At 37.0% G+C, this 26,831-nt stretch overlaps 1 protein-coding gene and 1 long non-coding RNA gene across 2 annotated transcripts in view; both read right to left on the reverse strand.

Moving 5' to 3' along the window:
* The window catches only part of MTDH (metadherin), a 61,360-nt gene that overhangs the window by 2,191 nt on the left and 32,338 nt on the right, over window positions 1–26,831 (reverse strand). The window contains exons 5-12 of the mRNA XM_059673065.1: window positions 26,358–26,423; window positions 24,446–24,682; window positions 21,988–22,077; window positions 19,097–19,195; window positions 10,161–10,285; window positions 5,498–5,605; window positions 2,315–2,455; window positions 5–88 (exon numbers count right to left, since the gene is read on the reverse strand). Coding sequence (XP_059529048.1) covers window positions 5–88; window positions 2,315–2,455; window positions 5,498–5,605; window positions 10,161–10,285; window positions 19,097–19,195; window positions 21,988–22,077; window positions 24,446–24,682; window positions 26,358–26,423 — 950 coding nt within the window. The remainder of the gene's footprint in view (window positions 1–4; window positions 89–2,314; window positions 2,456–5,497; window positions 5,606–10,160; window positions 10,286–19,096; window positions 19,196–21,987; window positions 22,078–24,445; window positions 24,683–26,357; window positions 26,424–26,831) is intronic.
* On the reverse strand, window positions 11,575–15,056 carry LOC132219693 (uncharacterized). The gene is made up of 2 exons (XR_009449567.1): window positions 13,234–15,056; window positions 11,575–12,498 (listed from the first exon to the last, which is right to left on the reverse strand). It is a non-coding gene; the product is annotated as an uncharacterized LOC132219693 (long non-coding RNA).

Here is a 26,831-nt window from a genome sequence, read left to right on the forward strand (position 1 = left end):
GCACTTGGGAAGAGCTCTTGTCAGAATCACTTTTTGATAAAATAACAGATGGCTCAGTAGCAACAGCAGGTGGAAGAGTCTTGATAGGCTATTTTGGAATGCAATTATTTTAAGTTTTTTGTACGAAATTTCAAAGAAAATTAAATATAATAAGAGGCTGTTTAGCAGCAACTAAATACAAAAATGGTTTCCAGAAGCACAACTCATGCCTGCCCTCTAGTGACAAAACTGAATATATCTTTACCTACAAATACAGGTTGAGATAAAAATGAAGATTTAAAATTACAAGATGTTTATTGAATCTCAAATAGGAGTAAATAATTTTCATTAACTTTTAAATTGCATGATTTTATATTTGTTAGCAATTCAATGTTTCTGTCCACTTCCACCGACTCAACTCAAAACCTTTTCATGTGAAAGACAAAAAGAAAACCGCTAATTTCAGAACTACCAGTAGGCGATATCCCCCTTTCTCCTTCTCAAGAGATAGGTGTATCTCAAACAGCAGCAGCAATAGCTTCAGTTTCCTACCTAAGGAAAAAGATGACCTCAAGCAAAAGCTGATTATGGCTATTAGTTCTGCCAATTAAAGCAACTTAAACTCAGGTCCAAATCTTCCAAGTTTTATCCAGTTTAGTGGTGATATAATGCTAGGGCATAGACTCTTGAGCCTTGCTTCTCCTCTTCAACCCATGAGAAGAAAGGAGTTAAAATGATTTGCCTCACTGAAGTCAGTGAACTGTCAAAACCAGGTAATAATAGAATCTCCAATATTTGGAGTTCCCTGAGGCTTTAACAGATGAGTAAGAGATCATCTCACCCTTTAGTTTTACCTGTGATTTTGAATACTACAGGCCTGGTGCATGAAATTTGTGCACCGGGGGTTGGGGGTGGGGGTGGGGTGTATGTGTGTGTGTCCCTCAGCCTGGCCTGCACCCTCTCCAATTTGGGATCTCTCTCGCAATCCGGGACCGCTGGCTCCTAATGGCTCACTTGTCTGCCTGCCTGATGAGCCCTAACCCCTCTGCCTGCCTTATCGCCCCTAACTGCCTCTGCCTGCCAGCCTGATTGCTCCTAACTGCCTCTGTCTCTGCAGCTTTGTCTGGAATGACGTCCAGAAGGTCGTTCGGTCTAATTAGCATATTACGCTTTTATTAGTACAGATAGAAACCAGGGTAAGTAATGTTTCTCCTGCCCTTTGTGCTTTCAGGCTTCTTGGGTTCAAGGAAGCGCCAAGGAAAAGGAAACAAAAGGAGGGAGCTGTGTGTGCCCAGATAACTGCTGGGGTTCTTCCTATTTCAGAGATCTGAAGCAGCATTATGGTTCTGTTCAACTTTCTTAAGATTCCCTGTATTTGTTTCATACCCAATGGTTTTACTACTTACTTTTAATCTCCTTTCCTCCTCTGTTCTCTCACTTATCTACATTAATATTCTTTACAAGATGGCTTCTGAAAATAATTTAAGCAAAACATCAGAATGTCAAATGACCCTTTGTAGTCCTATTAAACCTATGAATGTATTGAGATTGCATCCTTTTATCTCCAAGTACTCTCAGGGAAATAAAAGCACCCAATTCTAATAGGAAGAATGGTTATGATTGTGTTTTAGGACAAGACGGTTATGACTTCTCTCTCTTAGTGGTAATCCCGGTTCTTGTCTAAAGCTGTTTTGTTAAGCAAGTAAACTCCACAAAGGCAGAGATTAGCTTTTGTTCTCGGACGTATCCCCAGAATTTAAAACAGTGTGTGGCATATGGTACCCAATATATTTTTTTAATGAGTAAATAAATGAACCATTCAACTCCAGTAGTATTTAATATATTTCAACATGATGCAATTCACCTAAATATCAGTCAGTCTGTGTCAGTGACTTAGACCTTTTGTAAAATGGTGCCTTCTGACACATCAAAAATTTCCACAAAAGGCACATGTTTTAAGAACCTGTTACCAAATTTAATAAATGCTCCATTTTGAGAGGTTGGACCATAATCATATTATGTGCGTGCTTTGGAAAAAATACAACCAGTCACATTTTCTCTAAGCTATCTCTTGATCCCTGTGTGCCTAGATAGTTAATAGGAGAAAATACACACTAGCAGATGTGATTTTGCCATTGATAGCTATGCAACTCTGGACAAGTTTACTCAACTTCTCTAACCTCATTTACAAAATGGGTCCTACCTTCTTGTGTTTTTGTGAGGAATAAATTATTTTGAGCATTTTAAATACTTAGCACAATACTTCAATAAAATATTAATTATAATATAATTCTCAAGTCATTAAAATTTTACTTCTTAAATATCAAAAAATCACCTGGCTATTTTTGATGAGTGTTTCTGCTGGATCACTAGTGCTTATGGTTTTTGAAGAAAAAGCTTTTTCCTGTTTTGGACGGACTTTAGAGGTATTCACTGGAGGCTCTTCTCTAATCTCTTTTTCTAATTCTTCTGGGTCCTAGAGAGAAAAGTAGTCTATTAGATGATATAAATCACCCATTTTTACTATTTAAAATCTATTTGGTTTGTTGTACTAATGTCCAGAAGATATTACAAAAAATAACTTTAGTTCAGAAACTGTTCAAACAGCTTAAAAGAGCACATAAAAAACAATTATTCAAAAGTTTAAGTTGAGAAAGTAGCTTTGAAAGTATGTACATTACGATTTACAATCTGTACAAAGTTAGTGAGAAGACATGTTTGTTCTATGCTAAGCTGAACTCAACAGTAAAAAATCCACCAACCACATACCATAAACTAAATAGAATTTTACTGAAAAAAACAACAACAAAAAAACAACAACCAATAAATTTAAAAATGTATTCATTTATAGGTAGGATCATGTGCTATATACTTCACACAGAACCTCATGGTTACCACATTTAAACAATAAAGAAACTAAAATTTGAAGAAAAGTCTGACTCTAAAACTTTTATATACTTACTAGAGGCGCATCGGTGGAGTCCCTCAGCCTAAGCTGCGCCCTCTCACAATCTGGGATACTCTGGGGGATGTCAGAGAGCCGGTTTCAGCCCGATCCCCGCAGGTCAGGCTGAGGGGACCCACCTATGCATGAATCTGTGCACTGGGGCCTCTAGTATGCATATAAGATCTTTGGTTAATCTCTTCCCGCCCTCCCCCTCCACCCTTCCCTCTGAGATTCATCAGTCTGTTCCATGTTTCCATGCCTGTGCGTTGAGCATCTGCCCCCTGGTGGTCAGTGCGCATCATTGCTACCAGTCCAACAGTTGCTTAGGCATGTGTGTATTTGTGTGTGTGTGTGTGTGTGTGTGTGTGTGTGTGTGTGTGTGTATTGATTTCAGAGAGGAAGGGAGAGGGAGAGAGAGAGAAACATCAATGATGAGGGAATCATTGATCGGCTGCCTCCTACATGCCCTCCCCACTGGAGATTGAGCCTGCAACCTGGGCATGTGCCCTGACCAGGAATCAAACTGTGACCTCCTGGTTCACAGGTTGATGCTCAAGCACTAAGCCATGCTGGCCGGGCTTCACTGTATTTAAAAAAACAGATCAAACTTTTTAAAAAAGGCATGTCATCAAAATACCAAAGAACTTTCACAATGACCTTTTCTAATAAGTTGAAATTTACAAATACATTAATCTCTCAAAATTTCTTTTAAAAGGAACTCACCTAATCTACAAGCCCAGGAAGGCCATAATTAACACAGAAATCCAGACAAAGTTGGCTAAATGGATTTCAGGTGGTACTGCTAACAAAGGATAGTTGTCAATAACATTTCTCATCAGTTAGCTTAGCTAACAGAAAAAACTATCAAGTTTTAGATTTTTATATCTATTGATCTTAGCCACATTAGCCTTAATGCCCACTAATTACTACTACAGAGAAAAAACTAATAGTGATAATAAATTGGTATCATTTATGAAGGGTTGTGTTTCCCTCAACAAAAAAGAACTAAACACATATTTCCTTAAAAAGTCATGCAGCAACTTTTCCCAAAATAGAATAGGAAAATTATTTGTAGGCTATCCTCTAAGAGTTTTGGCTACCTCCTACATTTAGATGAATGAAAACAATTATTTAGCATAGTTGTAAATAAGAAATGAGATTTTCATATATTGTAATGGTGATATGCTGCTTTCAAAAATAAATCCAGCCCTTGCCTGTTTGGCTCAGTGGATAGAGCATTGGCCTGCCCAGCCATGTACCAGGTTCGATTCCAGTCAAGGACATGTACCTTGGTTGCAGGCTCCTCCCCTACCCAGGCCCTGGTCAGGGCACGTGTAGGAGGCAACCAATAGATGTGTTTCTCTTACATCAATGTTTCTCTCTGTCTTTCCCTCTTCCTTCCACTCTCTCTAAAAATCAATGGAAAAATATTCTCAGGTGAGGATTAAAGTAAAAATTTAAAAAATCCATGTAGCCCGTGTGGCTCAGTGGTTGAGCATCAAGCCATGAACCAAGAGGTTACCGGTTCAATTCCTGGTTAGGGCACATACCTGGGTTGTTTCTAACTCTCTATCCCTCTCCCTTCTTCTCTCTCTACATCAATAAATATATTTTATAAAATAAACCCATGTATATTTCCAGTAATATAGCATGTCTGAAATTAAAATCTCTTTTCATCTAGACCAGTGGTTCCCAACCTTTTTTTTGGCCATGCCTCACCTAAACATCTCTAAAATCCTGATGCCTCCCCTGTTACATAATTCTATTCTTCAAAAAGTGAACTCCTATTCAAGTGGTGGAAGCCTAAAAGGCCATAACTTGGTTTAAACAAGCTTCCAAAGAACATGGCATCCATGAAAGAGGAAAATAAAAGAACGAAAGGACAGCTGAAGTACTGAGGAAGAACTCACTAAGAAATTGTTTAAAAAAAATGATGTGATATGAAAAAATAGCAAAGTTTCAAAGCCATATGACAAAGAACTGAAATGCATAAATATGCCACAATATATATTTATATACTGTATATGAGGCCCCTAGAACCATAAGAAATGCAAAAAGCTCACTGTTAATAACTCATTCTCAAATTCTAACTCTCTATCCCTCTCCCTTCCTCTCTGTAAAAAATCAATAAAATATATTTTAAAAAAATCAAATTGCCCCCCTGTGGGGAGTGTGCCCATATTGGGAACCACTGATCTACATTATAATCGAAAACATTTCCCCCAGATAGGAAAGACCAAAGAAAAGGAAAATGGAGGAGCAACAGAAAGTTAGAATTTCTGTAGGTGTGAAATGCTGTAGGAACCTCCTTTTCCATTTCAGCACAAAATGCATCTGGACTAATTTAGAATTTTATTTACTTACTTTTGGGTTTACAACTTGGATTTTTTTTTTTTTAAGCACAAAGGTTTTTTTTTTTTTTTTAACAGTATGATGTATAAAATCTTTAAAACATTTAGGGAATTTTCAAATAAATTTGATGTCTTTTATCTCTACAGAGTCTTAGCATTTTCTTTTCACATTTCTGCAGTAGGTGCTTACTGAATGAAGCTTGTTGTTTTGATATTCTACCTGTGCAGGAGAGTTATCGTCACCTTGCTTCTTCTTTTTCTTCTTTTTCTTTTTAGATTTCCCGGTTGAAAGGGCACCCTCTCCTTTTTCTTTATCATCATCTGAAACCTAATTTTAAAAGCAAAAGTGTTAAAGTGAACCAACTTCTCATTATTCTGAAAAGTATTATGAAATAATTTCATTTATTAGGGTTAGTCTTTATTTAAATACTAAATAAGAATTAGTAACAAGCAATAAAACTGATCTAAAATTACATCTTAAAAAATAAAGTACATGGAACTTCATTCTCCTATTGTCTATGACTGACCACTTTTTCCTTACATCTTTTCAACTTACTACAAGAGCTGTGCAAATCTTGGTTTTTAAAAATTCATTAAACAGGTAATTCTGTTTTATTTAAAAGTTTAAATGTAGAGCTATTTGTATTAAAATTGAATTTGACCCTGTTAAGAGGATGGCAAACTATAGAAATGGGAGAAAATATTTGCAAACCATATATCCACCAAGGCCTTGTATCTAGATTATATAAAGAACACTAAAAATTCAACAGTAAAAAAACCAAGCAGTCTAAATAGAAAATGTGCAAAGATATGAACAGACATTTCATGAAAGAAGACAGATGGCAAAAAAGCACATGGAAAGATGTGCAATATTATTAGCCATTAGGGAAATGCAGACTAAAAATTTACCATGAGTTATCACCACGTACCTATCAGAATGGTTAAAATAAAAAATAGTGGTCCTGGCCAGGTAGCTCAATTGGTTAGAGCATCATCCCAATATGCCAAAGTTGTTGATTTGATACCTGGCCAGGACACATACAAGAGTCAGCCAATGCATGCATAAATAAGTGGCACAACAAATTGATGTTTCTCTCTCTTTCTCTAAAATCAATTACAAAAAATTAAAGAAAAAAAAAATAGTGACAACAGCCAAGTGCTTGCAAGGATGCAGAGAAATTAAATCACTCATGCATTATCAGTGGAAATATAAAGTGAGACAGCCACTTTGGAAAACAGGCAGTTTTTAAAAAAAATATTAAATATGAACCCATTACCCAGGGATTGTACTCCTAGGCATTTATTCCAGAGAAATGAAAACTTATATTTGCATAAAAACTGGTGCATGAATGTACACGGCAGCTGTATTCATAGCAGCCCCCGAACAGAAACAACCCAAATGTCCTTTACCAGGAGAATGATCAATACAGGCACACCTCCGATACAATGCAGCTTCGGTTCCTGACCACAAATATTAAGCACGTACTGCAATAAAGTTAGTTGCAATCTTTTTGCTGGTGGAGGGTCTTGCCTTCAATTTGTAAAGAAATGAAACATTTGTGAAGTGCAATAAAGCGAAGTGCAATAAGATGAGGTATGCCTGTAAACTGAGTAGAGCATGGACTACTATGCAAAAGCAAAAAGAAGCAACTAATGACACATAAAATGACTTGGAAGAAATTTTAGAGTAGCGGTTGCCAACTGGTGGTCTGTGAGGTCGTAAAGGTTGGCGACCGCTGCTTTAGAGAATTATGCTCAGTGAAAAAACAGTACCAAAAGGTTATATACTATATAATTCTTTACATAGAACATTCTTAAAATGACAAAATTATAGAGATGATGAACAGCTTACTTCCTAGTTGGCTAGGGATTTGAAAAGGGGGTGGAGATAGGAAGGAAGAGAAGATGGTATGAAAAAGAGCAACCTGAGGGATCCATGAAGTAAAAGAAATGTTCTGTATCTTGACTACGTCAATGCCAAGTCCTGGTTGTGATGATACTGTCCTATAGTTTCGAAAATATTACCAATGAGGGACACTGGGTAAAGGGTACAGGGGATTGCTCTGTATTTTTTCTTACAAGTAAATGTGACTTTCTAATCATCTCAAAAGAAAAGACTTAATTTAAAAATTAAATCTGAGAAAGTCACTGAAAATAACATTCTGCATGACAAAAACAGTGAATTAGAACTGTTAAATTAGTATTATTAGTACTGATGATATCTCTTCACACATCACATATAGTTGAATTTTCTATGGAAAGGTGTCTTTTGTTTATTTTGCACAGGTGACAGCCAAGATCCCTAGACTATTCTTAGAGAAAGAGATTATATGGATACCTGCTATTTTTCTGTTCAGCACCATAGTCATTAGGATGATTTTAGAGGTCTCATTAACCACCAAATAGTTTACAAAATTACTATCAGAGAGAAAAACAAAACAAAACAAAACAAAACACTACCACTTAGCTTTAGCTAACTGTAACTCAGCCATAAAAGAAAGGCAGTTCTGCATGGCAAAACACTATTTTTGTTCATGGGGAAAAGGAGGAAATCAACTCCATACCATCTTTTAACTCAAATATTCTGAAAAACTGAAAATTCCTTTTAACCCCTTTCTCAATCTCATTCCCACATTACCTCCCTAGGGGTAATCATTATCATGAACTTCTTTTGTATCCATCTAATCAATTTTTCTATAAATTTATGTGTCTCCCCACACAACATATGCACAAATGGTATCATTATTGTATCTTTCTGAAACTTGCTCACCAATTACTGAGATTTTAGTAATACTGATATACTAATTTAGCTTTATTTCATTCACTTAAAAAATCTAATATGCCATTGTACAAACATTTTATTTATCTATTCCCCAACTAATGGGCATTTAGATGGCTTCCCATTTTTGCTTAGAAATGTAAAGATGATCTCTGAATCTACTCAGAAAAAGAACTGCTATGATGTGATAGTCTTTACTCTATTCAGTGTTTCCACTGTTAAATTCTAATCATCAGGCATGGGACGTTCCAGTTAAGAGAAACAGACTTTTAGTTGTACATTCACTAAACATTCAATAAGTATCAGAATGATTACTGTGTGCTAAGACACTATATACTAAGAACCTTTTTTTAAAATGTAGACTTTATTATTATTTTTTAACAGTTTTAGGTTCACAGCAAAACTGAGCAGAAGGTAAAGATTTCCATATACTCCCTGCCGCCCCCCCCCCCCCCCCCCCCGCCACACACACACAGACTAACTACCCTCTCCCCCATTATCAACATTCCTTCAGAGTGGCACATTTGTTAAAACCAATGAATCTACAGTGACACACCATTATCACTCAAAGTCCATAGGCAACATCAGGGCTCACTCTTGGTGTTGCACATTCTATGAGTTTGGACAAATGTATAGTGACATGGATCCACCATTATAGTATACAGAGTAGTTTCACTGTCCTAAGTACCCTCTGTGCTCTGCCCACTTGTCCTTCTTTCCCCCAGCTCTTGGCAACTCTAGGAAGCTTTTGTAGGTCCAATCTAAAATTCATTATCGCCCCCCCGACTTTGATTTTACTGGTAACTGCCCCCCTCCACATTTATTTACACCCTCTGTGGTAAATCCCATTAAGGACACCTCCCTTTCTCTGGTCCTTGAAGATGAGAGGTACTATATATTGAATTAAAGGCTAACCCACAATCCACTTGTGCCTAAGGTTCCCCAAACTCTATTGCTAGGATCTTATTCTATTAGTGAAATCTCCTATATTTAACTTTACTTAAGATCCTTTGCCTCTTTGCCTACAGATACGTTAAAGCAGTAGATAAACTACGCATTTAGCCCAATGTCAGTTTTTGTAAATAAAGTTCACTTCTGTGTTGCCTATGGCTACTTTTGCACTACTGTGTGGCTCTTTATTAAAAAATCTGCCGACCCTGCATTAAAATCTCTCCTATTGCCCGGCCAGGGTGGCTCAGTGGTTGAGTCAGAGCACATGCCCAGGTTGTGGGCTCAGTCCCCAGTGTGGGGTGTGTAAGAGGCAGCTGACCAATGATTCTCTCTCATCATTGATGTTTCTATCTCTCTCTCCCTCTCCTTTCCTCTCAAAAAGAAAAAGAAAAAAAAAGAAAAAGAAAAAAAAAAGAACTGAACTGATAGCTCAAGGTGTGGATTGGTTCAATTATGTGAATCTTACAGTTATCATAAATGATGACAGGGCTAGAGGTGGAGAGGAAAATAAACTTTATATATTTATCTTTTAAAAATATATTTTTATATATTTTATATATACATGTATATATATATTTTTTTCTTTCACTTATTTATTCCTTTTTCTGAATACCAAGCATGTTGCTAGAGCTACAGAAACAAGAACTTCATGGACCCTTTATTTAAGGAATGTAGCCTAGAAGGGGGAAGACAGACATACTAGCTGGTTCCACAGTTGTATACTATTTTACCTCTCCACTAAGCATGTTACCTATTTCCCTGCCTTGGTGCCTTTTTCATGATGTTCTCAGTCTTGTCTGTTGCTATGAAGACTTCCTTAACCTTACGCTGGACACCAATTTACTTTTTTCTAAAAAACATTAAGAGCTGGTAGGCTATTATAGTAATTCTGATAAGTGGACAGGAAATGTTTGTTTTCCTATCAGCGTCTAATAGTGCTTTCCATATAAAGCCCTCCATAATCTGTGGGGGGAAATACAACAGTGATATAGAGAAGGCATGCAGGCAAAAGATAATTGAAGTAAATACGATCATAATGTCTCCCTGAAGCAATTTGGATATACTTATAATATTACATACTAATTAATATACTAATAATTCTACGATAGTTGGGTGTAAAGAAATAAACATACCCGCCAATCCCTTTACTCACTTTTTGATCATCAGGAATTGGCTCCTGGGACTTCAGGAACTGGGCTCGTTCTTCATCTACCCAATTCCCCCACTCCTCTGCTGGTGCGTTCCAATCAGAGCTGGGATCAGCAGAAGACAGACCATCTAAAATTTAACACTGTGAATTAGGTATCTATCATTTCTGCCAAAAACTAAAATGCAAAAACTAAAATCCCTTATGTTACACTAAGCTGTAATTTCAACTATTGTTCCTTCTCCCGAGCACATTTTAAAAGCTAGAAAAAACCCCCAGTAACATGATGGTAAAAAAACACACACACCTTTGCCCAGCTTCTACTGGGCACATCTTATGGCTATTTAAGTGGAATTTCTAAGGAGCTCCAGAAAACTTATGAATTAACTAACTAGTTAATTCTACTCTTCTTACCTCCTTTGTTATCAGTCTCCTGAATTTGCTTTGTTTTCACTGTTTAGGTATAACCTGGTAAAACCTGGTCATTTCTTTGTCCTGATTATTACAACATTTTTGTAGTTAAATTTCTACAATACAGAATTAGTCAATCTTTAAAGAGCAGTACCAAAATTATACTCCCTACCTGTCATTTTCCCCTATACTCCCTCCCGGGGACCTTATGAGCTTTTCAAGATTAGGTTCTTCTTTAAATTCACTAAGTCATTACAGATACTTAACCTTTTCTTTTCCCCTCCTCTTTTAATACTTGTACCTTTATTCTAAACTATGGGTCCTTTTTTTGGTTTCTATCACCCTACTGTCATGAATAAATTTTTACTCTAGACTTCAAAATTCCTTTCTTTAAATCTAGGAGGCACTGGCTTATTCTAAAAGGGAAAAACATTCTTTGGCTTTACCCTGATTAAGCAACTAATTCTCAAAGTTAATCCTTCCCTCCTCTTCCAGGATATCCTACAGGCTTGCATATATACTTTTGTAACAACAACTTGTAGTCAGATTTCATTTAACACTGGTTTAAGATAACAAAAGTTAGACTTTATTTCTATAGTTAATAAGTTTAAAATTCTAATACAGTACTGCTTTATTGAAAAAAATCCACTCTTTCCCCACTACTACCAAATGCTGCTTTCATTAAACACTAAATTCTTTCATATACATTTCAGTCTGTTATTAGAATTTCTATTCTAGTCCACTGATTTATTCCTGGGATAGTGCCATCTATAATAATAAAAGCGTAATATGCTAATTAGACGGCCAAACAGTGGAACGACCTTCCAGATGACCTTCCGGATGAAGCCAGGGCTGTGAGGGCCAAGCCCCTTGCACCAATTTTGTGCATTGGGCCTCTAATATACATAATATAACTGTGCAATATATTTTATTATCCAGGAAAACAAATCTGCCAGCATTACTCTCATTTTCTTGCTATTCTCATTTTTCCATGTGAACTCTGTAACAGTGTTTTTGTTTAAAGGGGAGGTATTATGACACATCTTCATGAAGGTTTTAAAACCTGTATTTTGAAAGAATATGTAATCTGGGGAAAACCTCACAGGAAAAAAATCATAGACATAACTGTCTGTACAGTATGATCCCAAATTTACATGAGTAAGATATACAAGAAAAAAATACATAACAGATATATCTTAACAGTGGAATTACAGGAATTTCATCTTATTAAGCACTTACTATGTACTAGAACTTGAGGTAGGTAGGTACCGGAGATACACAGATCAGTATGACATAATCCCGCCCACCCCCATGACTCGCGCAGTCTATCTACTCAGGGATCGTGATAGGTAATATAACAGCAGAGTGATAGATTCTGTTACACAAGGTGTAGAGAGAGAGAGGAGGGGCTAAACCAGTAGAGAATGGGGAGAGACGGAAAGTGTAAGCAAGAGAGAGTCTAATGGAGGTAAAACATGTAACAAGTGGTTACAAGTGTGAAATGTGTTACAAAAAAGGAAGTCCCTTCCTATATTTTGAAATTTATTAACATAAGCAGGTATCTTGGGCCATTATTACATAGCATTAACCGAGAGGGTAAGAAGGACCTTTTATAGCCCTGACTGGGGGTAGCTCAGTTGGTTAGTGTGTTGATCATACACCAAAAGTTTGCGGGTGTCGGCCAAATAGCAAGGCTGCGGGTCTGATCCCTGGTTGGGGCAAGTATGGGAGGCAACCAATCTATCTCTCTCTCTTTCTCCCTAAGGTGAGGATTAAAAAACAAACAAAAATAAAAAAAGTATCTTATAGTCAAATGGTTCTACATATCTACATGTGAATATTGCTCTAACACTTAATAAATGTCATTTCTGTTAAATTTCTTAACTGTAATGAACTACATACTAACTTCATAGGATTGCTGAGAGGATCTACACTAATAAAAGAGAAAAATGGTAATTGGCGTACGACGATACCCTTTTCATTGGCTAATCAGGGCTATATGCAAATTAACTGCCAACTAAGATTGGCAGTTAACTGCCAACAAGATGGCGGTTAATTTGCATATGTAGGCACAATGCAGGGAGGCGAAAGGGAAAGCAGGAAGAAGCCCCCTGCCACTGACAGTGATCGGAAACCCAGCGGGGAGCTAAGAGCTGGGGGGCAGGGCAAAGGCGGCCCTGGGGCCGCCTTTGCCCTGCCCCTCAGCCATGATCAGAGAATCAGGTGCCTTTTCCGCCCTGGCCAGTGATAGCAGGAAGTAGGGGTGGAGCCAGCGATGGGAGCTGGGCACGGTCGAAGCTGGCAGTCCCAGGAGCTAGGGGTCCCTTGCCTGGGCCTAAAGCGGAGCCCACGATCACGGGGCCGCTGCAGCTGCAGGTCCCCGCTGCCCAGGCTGGACGCCTCAGCCAGAGGCGTCCTGCAGGGGCAGGGGTGGAGCCCGCGCGATCGCGGCGCCCCCCGCTGCCACTGCAGGTCCCCACTGCCCGGGCCAGACACCTAGGCCAGAGGCGTCAGGCCTGGGCAAGGGGCCGATCCTGTGATTGGAGGGTGATGGGGGTCAATGCCTGAGGGCTCCCAGTATGTGAGAGGGGGCAGGCTGGGCTGAGGGACACTCCCCCCCCCCCCACACCCAGTGCACGAATTTCGTGCACCGGGCCCCTAGTTATACTATAAAAGGGTAATATGCTAATTAGACCAGTCAACTGGACATCTTCTGGTCATCCTTCCAGACAAAGTCATGGTGGCAGGGGCCAAGGCAGAGGCGGTTAAGGGTGATCAGGCCGGCAGGGGAAAAGCAGCTTGGGGCGATCAGACAGGCAGGTAGGCAGGTGAGCGGTTAGGAGCCAGCGGTCCCGGCTTGCGAGAGGGATGTCCAACTGCCGGTTTAGGCCCGATCCCTTTAGACATCCCCCGAAGGGTCCTGGATTGGAGAGGGTGCAGGCCGGGCTGAGGGACACCCCTCCCCCACCCCTGTCCACGAATTTCTCATACATGTAAAGAAGTTCATAACAATGCAGTAAGTGTTCAATAAATGGTAGCTATTGTTTTTACAACAGAAAGCCAGTTTTCAAGCTATAAGGCATATACAATTAAGAATTTACTTTTCACCTTAGCTAGTTTGGCTCAGTGGAATAGAGTGTTCGTCTGTGGGCTGAAGGGTCCCAGGTTTGATTCCAGTCAAGGGCACATGCCTGGGTTGTGGGCTCGATCCCCAGTAGGGGCTATGCAGGAGGCAGCAGATCAATGATTCTCTCTCATCATTGTTGTTTCTGTCTCTCTCTTCCTCTCTGAAATCATTAACAATATATTTAATTTAAAAAAAAATTTACTTTTCGTCCAGCCAGTGTGGTTCAGTAGTTGAGTGTTGACCTATGAACCAGGAAGTCACAGTTCGATTCCCGGTTAGGGCACATGCCCAGGTTGTTGCCTCAATTCCGTGTGGGGCATGAAAGAGGCAGCCAATCAATGATTCTCATCACTGATGTTTCTATCTCTCTTTTCCTCTCCTTTCCTCTCTGAAATCAATAAAAATATATTAAAAAAAAAAAAGGATTTTTCATAATCCTGATAAACCTCTCAATAAGACATACTTGTTATGTCTCAATGTAGAAATCATTTTTACAAGTATAAAGGAGAGTAGTAGATGTCTAGAACCAATTGCTCATCTTACACCAAGAATTCATTAACAATACTACTGTTAGGAGATTTGAATGCCAAAGCTGTCATTGGTTTTGCTTACACTTCACAAGAAACCCAGATTTGGAAAATTACTGTCTATAAGCCAGATCTCTAAGGCCTCTTGCCAGAAAAGTTATTTTCTTTTATTAAGAAAACAAGTTTAGGCAAGTGAATGGGAAATATACTAACTTATAAACTATTCTCTTAATAAATATGGTATGTGGGTGTGGGGGATTGAAATCTACTGAAGTACTTAGTGAAAATATATATTTTAAGCCCAGCCATTGTGGTTCTATAGAGTGTCGACCTATGAACCAGGCAGTCATGGTTCGATTCTTGGTCAGGGGACATCCCCAGGTTGTGGGCTTGAATCCCAGTGTGGGGCTTGCAAGAGGCAGCCAATCAATGATTCTCACTCATCAATGTTTTTATCCCTCTCTCCCTCTCCCTTCCTCTCTGAAATCAATAAAAATATATTTTAAAAAATTATGTATTTTAAAGGCTTAAATGGCCATAAAGTTCGGAGAGTAACTGTACTATGGTTTAACTTCCATAAGAACATTAACAGAAGCATAATTTCTATTGGCTTTGCAAAACTTTATTGGTGCCCAGCTGGTGTGGTTCAGTGGTTGAGCGCTGACCCATAAACTAGGAGGTCACGGTTCGAGTCCCATTTAGGGTACATGCTGGGGTTTCAGGCTCGATCCCCAGTGGGGGGCTTTCAGGAGATGACCAATCGATGATTCTCTCTCATCACTGATGTTTCTCTCTCTCTCCCCCTTCCTCTTTAATAGCAATAAAAACATATTACATCTAAACCTAAACTCTGTCACCTGGAGACTTCTCAACACTTAATTCTTAAGATTCATGGGACTAATCTGCTAACTTCTTAGACATAGTTTCCTTAAAACTGCATAGTACAGCTTCATTCATAGTATAGGTCTCTCCATCTATCTATAACAGGGGTGGGCAAACTTTTTGACTCAAGGGCCACAATGGGTTCTTAAACTGGACCGGAGGGCCGGAACAAAAGCATGGATGGAGTGTTTGTGTGAACTAATATAAATTCAAAGCAAACATCATTACATAAAAGGGTACGGTCTTTTTTCTTTTAGTTTTATTCATTTCAAATGGGCCGGATCTGGCCCGTGGGCCGTAGTTTGCCCACGGCTGATCTATAATAATTAAAGCGTAAAATACAAATTAGACTGGACATCCTTCTGGATGACCTTCTGGACGAAGTTGGGGCTGCGAGGGAAGCCTGGGTCCTGGGTGCCAGAGGGAAGCCGGTGCTGGCAGCCGGGGGAAGGAAGGCCTACTCTTGAATTTTATGCATCGGGCCTCTAGTTTATCTTTTCAAAGAACCATATTAGCTGTCTTCAAAATGGTAAGCAATGTATGTCTCCATTTAATTCGCTTGTGGAACAATGTCTAGGTTTAAACATCTCATAGCTAATCTCTATTTTATCTCAGCAAGAAAATGGCTGTTAGCTGTTTCTTACCAGAATTTAATTCATCAACTTTAATAAAACACAACAATTACGTTAAAAAGACATTCTCCAGTGTTTAAACACACAATACTAATTAGTTAACCCCACAGAACAGACTAATTTTGCCTCTAGAAGAAGACATCAACAACAGCACAGTAGCATGTACTCATTATTTACTAGAATATTAGAACATAGGGCAGTGTTCTAAGTGTATTATAATGTTCTAATATTATATTATTTAATCCTCTCAACAACTCTGCCAGGGGAGGGAGGAGAACTACTATTTTTACAGATGATGAAACAGAGGCATAGAGCCATGTCTTAGGGCAAAGACAAAGAAGTAAGATTTAAGCCCACATAGTCCTCAAGCCTCATGCTCTTTTTTTAAAAATATATTTTTATTGAATTTTTACAGAGAGGAAGGGAGAGGGACAGAGAGTCAGAAACATCGATGAGAGAGAAACATCGGTCAGCTGCCTCCGGCACACACCCTACTGGGGATGTGCCCGCAACCATGGTACATGCCCTTGACCGGAATTGAACCTGGGACCCTTCAGTTCACAGGCCGACGCTCTATCCACTGAACCAAACCAGTTAGGGCAAGCGTCATGCTCTTAAACCCCTTCATTATGCTGTGCCAACAAAAACAAAGTTCTATTCAAAATCTCACTTTTTATAGGGGTTATGATGATGTTTTTTTATGGCCAAGATAACTGATAGATTAACATCTGCCCTTAAAAATATGAGATGCTATACTGTAGCATCTTAACCTTATATTCAAGTGCCTGGGCAGAATCAGTGCCTTTTTGTCATATAATAATGTCTATGCCTCAAACCAGACAGGCAATATATATATATTTAATTGATTTTTAGAGAGAGAGGAAGGGAGAGAGATAGATAGAAACATTGTGGATTGGCTGCCTCCTGCATGCCCCCTACTGGGGATCAAGCCCGCAACATAGGCATGTGACCTCTTGGCTTATGGGCTGACACTCAACCACTGACCCACACCAGCTGGCAAAGAGTCAATAAATTAATCATATTACACTGTGAAATGTAAAGCTAGTGTGTGTGTGTGTGTGTGTGTGTGTGTGTACACACTTTGTGGATTAGTAATCTCAAATATTAAATCATGCCCTCTACAAATTTAGAAGGAATAAGTACATTCATCAAGTACCAACATTAGCCACATTAAAGATGACAACACACAAAATAAAATTCACACAGGAAATGAGGTTAAACAGAAACTCTGGACTTAAAAGACTGCCAATACAGAATAACAAGCTTGAGAAAGATGGTATTCCTGATACTTACTACTTTAAGTACAGAGTCATGTGGATACATGTTTCTCAGTCTTGTTGTAGCAGCCAATCATATTTTTCGTATTACAAGAATAGTTAAAGAGACGAAAGAGGAGTTGTTCTATCCAAGCTGAGAAGTCTAGAGCTTTGTTTGCTCAGTTTTCCTCAGCTTCATGCCACAGCTGCCCAAGACATTTCCACCTCACTCCTGCTTTTTTTTTTTTACAACCACTCCTATTGTTCTTTAATCATGCCTCAATTCTATTGGGCATAAACTTGATCATTCTTCCCAAAGTCTCTTTTGCTCCATTTTACAACTCAATTAATCTAGATTCCAAGATAAGTGAGAAGAAAAAGTCCAAGCCATATGAGGTACTACATTTTAAAGTCAGGACTAGAACTGGGATACACATTCTACACCAGAAACTCCAACCCTCAGCTTCCTAATCTTTAGTCAGCAATTCAAGGCTTTTCACGACATGGTCCTCCCTAATCTACCTTTTCAACTTCATCTCCTTTAAACTATAGGAATTGTGCTTCAACTAATTTATATAGAGACTAATCAGTGTACACACTAATCCTTGTGCTGTTTCGAGCTTACCTTCATGATTACAATCATCACCAAGGCTGTACCATGTAGTGGTTAAAAGCATGAACTCTGGAGCTAGACTACGAAAGTTTGATATCATTTCCTCCACTTAACTTGAGCTGCGTGGCCAGGTTGGAAGTTAGGTAACTTTCCTTTGCCTCAGTTTCTTAATATGGTAAGTATGGGGGAAAAAATAACACCCACTTCATGGAATTGTTATAAGCACTAAATTAACAGTATTTACAAGACTTAGAGCAGTGCCCGGCCAGTGTAGCTCAGTGGTTGAGCATCAGCCCATGAATCAGGAGGTCATGAGTTCGATTCTTAGTCAGAGAACATCTCCAGGTTGTGGGCTTGATCCCCAGTAGGGGACGTGCAGGAGGAAGCCAATCGATGATTCTCTCTCATCATTGATATTTCTAACTCTCCCTCTCCCTTCCTCTCTAATATATATATTTAGAGCGGTGCCTGGCACATAGCCACATGTGTGCTATAATCATTATTACTACTGAACACCTGTGTAAAAGTGCTGCACTAGGTACTGAGGAAATAAAGGAGCGAGAGTTCCTGTCTTCAGAGATTTCAACTCTACTTGAAGAAACAAAACACATTCTTTTTTTTTTCTCTTTAAATATATTTTGATTGATTTCAGAGAGGAAGGGAGAGGGTGAGAGAGATAGAAACATCAATGATGAGAACCATTATTGGTTGCCTCCTGTATGGCCCCTACTGGGGGTCGAGCCCACAACCTGAGCATGTGCCCTTGACCAGAATCAAACCCAGGACCCTTCAGTCTGCAGGCTGATGCTATATCCACTAAGCCAAACTGGATAGGGCCAAAACATATTCTTTAAAAAAAAATTTAATCAAGGCGAAAATGGTAGAAAATTCCAAAAGTAAATGCTAAATAAATAACAGAAAAAATGATGTGCTGTAAAAATTCTGAGAAAGGAGTAAATTTGGAGGTTTGGAGTTTTTAAAAAAAATCCAATTTTAAAAAAAAAAAGATAGAATGAGATTTCTAACATAAAAACCATTATATTTTTCCCTTCCTTTTTGTTTTGTTTTGTTAAATAACTCTTGCCTTTAATGTTCTTATGCTTCTATTAGAAATTAGGCTAAAGAAATGGTTTTCTACCAATAAAAAAACTTGCACGCCTCACAAATTCAAATCTATTCCGATATATTTTAGAACATTCACTTAAAACAGAAATTGTAAAACTATAAGACAATTTCATGTTTAAATATCATCTCAATCATAAAAAGTGAATTTAGTTTTAATTCTATAGGTATTCAACAATTAGTTTACAAGTAATACATTTGGTATTAGATTAGATTACTATGACCTAAAAGGTTAGAAAGTAGGATTAAAATTAAAATATAAAGCATGAAATCAGGAAGCTAGAAATTCTGAAAAAGAAACAAAAACAAACAGAAAAACCCCCCAAACTGATAATTTTTAAAAGGACATACTTAACCCAGACCATTCATCATCGATATAGGGCTGATTACGGCTAACATCCCACTGATAATCAGAAGTGGTAGACTGAGAAACTGGCTCAGCAGTAGACCCTTAAATGAAAACGAATGCAATAAAATTAAAAATGGAATTTTCTAATGATGTTTCATAACAATTCTATACTTTGCATACGGAGACTTAATTTTTTTTTTTTATTTCTCCTAAAAAAAACCACCAAAAAAAAAACACCCCTCAGACGTTATAAGAGTTAAGATAAAGGAAAAGTAGAATTAAGGGTAATTTTAAATTAGACATGATAATCATTTGATCTAATTCACTAATAAGAAATATATTTTTACTTAGTACCAATCCATTCGATTTTATCTTTTATAATATATTCTTCAAACTAGTTATCTATATATTTCAAAAGGTCAAAAAAGTTTTATTGGGGGAACAGGTGCAGGATGAAGGGGGTCAACGGGGAAATAAAAGGAAATCTGTAATACTTTCAACAATAAAGATAAATAAAAAAGTTTTATCTCTCTTCTTAATTGAAAATGATAAAGCACAAAAGAAATCCTGGATGTTTCAGGGTAGTCTATATCCTTAAAACCCTGAAGGAGAGAACTAGAAAATGTCTGAGTTTGCTAGAATTTTTTGCCTAAGGAAAAGTTAAAGAAGAGAGAGATGATTATTCTAGAGCAGTGGTTCTCAACCTTCGTAATGTCGCAACCCTTTAATACAGTTCCTCATGTTGTGGTGACCCCCCAAGCATAAATTATTTTCGTTGCTACTTCATAACTGTAATTTTGCAACTGTAAACAATATGTAATTATATATGTGTTTTCCGATGGTCTTAGGCGACCCCCGTGAAAGGGTCGTTCGACCCCCAAGGGGGTCGCAATCCACAGGTTGAGAACCGCTGTTCTAGAGAGTTAAGGCAGTGAGAAGCCAAAGAGATAAGAAGAGTTATGCTGGTGGTTTAGAGACCAAGTTAAATTCAGGTGCATTTAATGAAAAGAGAATACAGTTGACCCTTGAATGATATGGGTTTGAATGGTGTGGGTCCACTTATTCACAATTTTTTTTCCCAGTAAAATTTTTGTAAATACTTTCTCTTCCTTATGATTTTCGCAACAGTTTTCTTTAGCTTACTTTATTGTTAAGACTACAGTATATAATATATATAAAACATACAAAGTATGTGTTAACACACTGTTTATGCTTTCAGTAAGGCTTCCAGTCCACAGTAGCCTATCAGTAGTCAAGTATTTTCAACTGTGCGGGGTGTGTGTGTGGGGTGTCAATGTTCCTAACTCCTGCATTGTTCAAGGGTCAGCTATATTCTAAGTGTTTTCTGTTTTTACTTTTCTTTTTTTGGGTGGGTGGAGAAGTGAGGGATGGTGGTGGTGGTGGTCATATAATCCTTAAGAATCTGATAACAGCTGTGGTAGACTACTGTCCAGAACGTACACAAAAAATTGCATATAGTTTTAGGGACATATAAATTAATGGGTGCCAGGTCAAAACACCCTGCTCTATAGCCATAAATTCATTTCAGAATGCAGATGTTCTTCATCCGGGATATATATACCCCAGGCCTTCTGAATAAGAATCTCGGTATGTATCAGAATCCTTAGGTGACTCTAATATTCACTTTGGATTCAGAGTCACTGATATAAAGAATTGGTTAAGAAAAATACCTGTTAGTATAAAAGATACAACCACTTCCTCTGATCAAAGTCTTTACTAACAAATTTTACTAGCATTCCACTAATATAACTGCTTGGTATACTCAATAGTTATGTATTTTTATGTAAATTTTAACAGAGTAACGCTATAAAAATTCATATATAATTAGCACATGTACTGCTTAGAGGCGCTATAGTAACACTGTTGCTATTTCTTTAGCAGCCCATGCTACTTTCTCTGAATATATGAAGGGAATAGCACCTATGTTGTACAAAGTCACCAAATGAAGGCAGCAATTAACTTGTACCTCTGGAAGTAAAATGTATTCTGAGACTAGGAATTGGCAAACTATTACCCATAGTCCAAATCCAGCCACCCCTTCTTTTGTATACCCTATGAGCTAAGAATAATACCAGATTTTTAGGTGGTTGGGGAAAAAAAATCAAAAGAATTTAATATTTCAGAACCAGACACTCCTCTGTTTATGTATCACTTCTGGCTGCTTTCCTGTTATGATACAATTCAGTAGCTGGAACAGAGATAGTTTGGCTCACAAAGCCTCAAATATTTACTATTGGGCTCTCTACAGAAAATGTCTGCTGATCCCTTTTCTAGACTAGTGACTCCAGACACTGGGGAACCACATAATTAGCATTACAAACTAAACATCTCCCCATGTTTAAGTAATATTTGTTAGGTACTTATAGCTTCTATATGATTAATAGAAGGCATATCTATTTAAGTTATGCTGAAATTTTAGAAGTTTACTAGCAATAATATACTTTCTAATCAATATATACTCAAGTAGAGTGATTATGTGAGGGCCCATATAACCTGAAAAGCTTCACTATAAACTTACGATGAATAAGAGAAAATAGAAACAAAATGCCAAATTACAAGTACGGCAGGAGTACGCTAGTAACAGCAGAGTATCTTGACCCTGAAAGGAAGGCCTTCCATTTGTACTTGTCTGTGTGCCAAAGCACTTCCAGTTATGTTGGGCCACAGAATCTTATGTCCACTGCAGAAAGGAACTCAGTCACTTGCAGATTAAGAACTTAGGTCTTTCTTCCCCTTTTATTAAGGCCTCTGTCATTTATATTATATATCTATTATTATGTTGATAGCAATACTTGACACTACTTTTCAAATAGCAAGAGCTAAATTAAACAGAAATTTTTTGTTAACTAAATGAAAGACTGTTTTCACATACCAGGAACAGCAGAGTTAAGTGTGAGAGATGCAAAAGAAGCAGAATTCTGTTCAGAGGTATTCATTCCCCTATCCACACTAGACCAAGCAGCTGTTAAAATAAAGAACGTCACTTGGAATCTTCGATTTGCAATGAAACGAAAAAGATTTGTACAGATTTAAAACTATGGTATCAATATTATAGAACCTTAGAAATTAGAACCACTTAATATAGCAATTGCTACTATTTAGTGAATGTTTATTATGTACTGGCTCTTTACACCAACCACTTTTAATCTTTAGGGCAGACTTGCTAGCAAAGTTTCAGAGTAGTTAAGTAACTTGCTGACAGCTAGAAAACAGCTGAGCCAAGACAGGAACTTAGGCTGATTTCCAAAGCCTATTATGCTCTTTCTACCATTGCAAACTACCTTATTATCTACCACAATTAAGCTACGACTTTGGGCCAGGGACTGAACTTTATACTTGATATTCATTTATCAAATCCTCACAAGTACTTGAACATGAGGTTCATACAGGAAGTTAAATAAACTACCCTAATTTCCATAAAAGCCAGTGGAATAGGGATTCATACCAAATTGATCTACTTGAGGTAGTCCATGCTTATTCCACTACACCATGCTATCTTCTCAACATCTCCAAGCGATTTCTTACTTCTGTATGGATATTTTAAGGAGCATATACATCTATGATGTCAGACACTCCTGAGCAAACCTAATTTCATAGTTCTCTTTCAATTTCAACAAAGGTCCTAATCTATCTAAGCAGGACCTCTAATCTGCTGCTTAATTTCATCTCTAACAACATTAAGCAAATACCACCTAATTTATGTCCTAATTATGAAAATGCCACATAGCTTTTGTAAGTAAGTTGCAAAATAGGTCACAGTTCTTAACATTACTAGGTAAAACTTGACCATTGGTTGCTTTACAGCACAGAAATTTATGCTTTCCTCACTGCTGAAATTAGCTGGGAATTTAGGGATTGTTTCATCTTACAAATTTTGGTATTCCTACACAATTTTTGGATATTTCAGAGGGAGGATGGGAGAGCAAGCTTAAGAACAGTATTAGTAAATGATCTAAAGTTTGCTTCGTGGAGACATTAGTCAACATGAGTCTTTTTAAGCTTAAAAGTGATGGGAAAAGCAAATAACATAGGAAGAAGTGATTTTTTTCTGCTTAAACTAAAAGGAATATACTAACAAAAATTATCTGGCAAGCACAACAGAAAAAAAATATCTTTGATGCATAGAAATTACAACATAATAAAAAAAATCCTAAGAAGCAAAGAACATGAATAGAAATTCATAAAAGAAATAGACATGATCAAGAAAGTTGTGAAAATATGTAATACTTTTAACAATAAAGATTTAATTAAAAAAAAGTTGTCAAAAATATTCAGCCTCATTAGTAATTTGAAAAAATTAACCAAAAACAATGTATGTTCTTTCTGCTTATTAATTAGGAAAGATTTTTAGAAATAAGAATACCCAACCTTAGTCAGCATATGACAAACGGCACTCATACTGGTACTGATATATAAATTAGAACTCTTTTAGAAAATATGTTGGTATATGTCATGTAGCATTATAAACATTCATATTCCCTTTAATATAATATCACTCCCAAGAATCTATCCTAAAGAAATAATCCCAAAACAAATATATTCAATGCAACGTTATTTATAATGACTAAAAAAATAGAAAAAGTATTTCTCCAATAACACAAAAGTATTTAGTAACTTATGCTATGCTTATACAATGTATTATAGGGCCATTAAATAAAAACACTTACAAAATGGAAAATGTGTTATGTAACAATGTTAAGTGGGAGGTGGGAACATAAAAATGCCTATCTGATTTGGTTTATGTAAAAGAAAAATTGTACACGGGGGGGAGAGGGGGGAAGCCATAAAATACACAAAAATACAGTGGTTGGCATTGGGTGGTATAGTAACACTGAGTTTTTTCTTCTCTTTCTGCAGTTTTCCATATTAAACATGCATTTCTTTTCATAATACACCCCCCCCCCCCCCCTGAAATTGTTGCTTTTAATTTGATGGCTTTCAACAGAAAAAAGATCCTCAACTACTGATCTTTGTCTTTAAAACCCAGGGGAAAAATTAATTACAAAGAGGCATTAAACTACTGAAATTAATAAAAACGACTGGTCACACATTATACTTATTACATCACTAAAAATATAATTATACCCATTAGCCACATGGGTAATCAAATGTGATGAAGTATGTGAAAGCACTAAGTCAAGAGCAAATAATACATGCTATTATTTACTTAGTTTGCTCCATAAGAAGGACCTGAGATGAGTTAATTATTGCTATTATTTCTGTATGGTATTACTAAATTTGATACTCATGGATCTTTTTTCATTCCTGGGAAATTCAATGTACCAGATAAACAATTTTAAATGAATTTAAAAATTTCTAACATTTCTTACCAATGCCAGAAAAAATTGAACGGTCACTCCAACTCCTTCCCCAGTCTTTTCCATTCACATTAGCATCTCCAGTGTCTTGACCCCAAGCAGATGGCTCAGTTTTCCTCTTGCCTGCAGAAGCAGGTGAAACAGAGTTCCACTTCTCCTCCCCTGCACTTATCTGTGAGGAGAGTTTTATAGACTTTTCATTCCAGCCTCCTCCATTTATAGTGAGGTTTTCATTCAATCCTGAAGAAACTTAAAGAAAGAAAATAAAGATTAAAAACTGGTACATGACTCTTTCTTAAAACTGGGATATTTTCAAATTTCTAGGATTGCTCAGTTTATATTTATCACTCATTATTTCCCCATACTGCCCTCTAAATAGCCTGAGCTTGAAAGAAGAAAATAAAGAATTTAAAAAGTGACATGACTAGTATGAATGACTTTTAAGTTAAAAACTAAGAGGAGGTTTGACCTTAATATATATTCACTAATGTTTTCAACAGCAGAATGACTTGTTCAAAGGAAATGCAATAGAACAAAAAGGAAACCAATATAGTCTGTATACTCAGAATACTTACCCACTAAAAATATAAAGATTTTGTCTTAATTACAGGTTCTTTACTTAAATATTTACATATATACTATGTATACAGCACTAATTCTAAAATCATTAAAATCAACTGAAAAATTTTTCCTTTTTTTCATGCATGAAAGATGTTTACTGCAACATTGTATATAATATTAGAAGTAAAAAGTAACCTCACATTACATCCAGCCTGCTTCTAGACTTGTTATGTGAAAATTTCCTTAAAAGTAGACACTGGAGCCCTAGCTGGTTTGGCTCAGTGAATAGAAGGTTGGCTTGGTCCCAGGTTCAATTCCAGTCAAGGGCACAAGCCCAGGTTTCGGGCTCGATCTCCATTAGGGGGCGCACAGGAGGCAGCTGATCAATGACTTTCTTTCATCATTGATGTTTCTATTTCTACCTCTTTCTCCCTCTCCCTTCCTCTCTGAAATCAATAAAAATAAATATTTTTTTTTAAAAAGTAGACATTGGAGTCTCAGCCCAGACGAATTAACATCAGAATCTCTAGGGGTGGAATCCAGACATCAGTATGTATGTACATATATACTTGTATACAATTATATGTGCTTATGTGTCTGTAAGTATATATAAGTGCATGTAGGTGTGTGTGTGCATATACAAGTCTATGTTTCTTTTTATATACATGATTGCTATTTTTCTAAGCTTCCTAGATGATTTTAATGTGTAGTCCAGGACTCAGAACCATGGGAAAGAAGAAAGCTGACAGTGTTAAGAACAAGCCTAAAATGAGAAGGTGCCTTTTCATTTCTGAATTTAAGTTGTACTACAACACTTTAGTTTTTAGGTAAGGTATATCACCAATTTAATTCAATCTTTATCATAAACAAGCAAATAAAGTATGTTTTCTATTTGTGAAGCACGGTATAACTTTAGACTATACTTATTGTGAAATACTTGATAGTGTTAAGGAAGCAGTTTCAAAGGTTATAGGTATTAAGGCTTTTTTCTTAATAAAGAGTGGAAAAGCCTTTATCCTATATATGCCTATATTAAACACAAGTCCAAAAAAAAAAAATCCTTCTTTTCTTCACTGGCTTAAATGAGGCAAGCAAGAATCAAAACTGTATATATTAAAATAATGTTTTCACATATGGAGGAGAGGGGTAAACAACTAGAACATATCAAAGACTATTAGAAATGGGAGTGATTTTACTTTTTATCTATTTTCTAAAATCTCTAGACTGTGATTATGTTACTTTAGTAATTAAAAACTATTAAGACCCATTTCCCTTTCTGTGTCATTCATGTGAGGAAAGAGACATGCGTGTAAGTTTCTATTTTGATGGGCCTTCAATTTAAGTTACATGTAATTTCTCTCACCCTGAAGTGTAGGATCTCCTTTTCCAGACTTAAAGTTGCTAACTTGAACATTTAGATGAGATTCACCTGGTTGAAATAGAAATAAAATTTATTTAATACTAAATAGGCCACTATGCACATTAAATTAGGAGTAACATACAAATCAATTTTCTTACTATTTATAATAAATTGTTCCTTTAAGCACTAAATTCTTTCACTGGAAAAGAGCCATTTTTACTCACAATGTAATTTCACATGTCCTTAAGGAATTCAGTTCTCTAGTTACCATATTCTGAGTCAATGAAAATGCCAACAAAGGACCTGGAAAATTTCCCAAGTAAATAGAGCCTGCTCTTATATCAAGATTCTTTTAAGTAGGAACTAGAGAACTGGGCTCTGTAACTGAATTCAACTTTGCCACCTCATTTTGCCACCACAATACCAGCTGCCATTTCAACAAGTGTAGAAGCAAGCACATCAACTAAAGAACTTTGT

Source organism: Myotis daubentonii, chromosome 17 (assembly GCF_963259705.1).
Source record: "Myotis daubentonii chromosome 17, mMyoDau2.1, whole genome shotgun sequence".
In the NCBI taxonomy this organism is placed as follows: Eukaryota; Metazoa; Chordata; class Mammalia; order Chiroptera; family Vespertilionidae; genus Myotis; species Myotis daubentonii.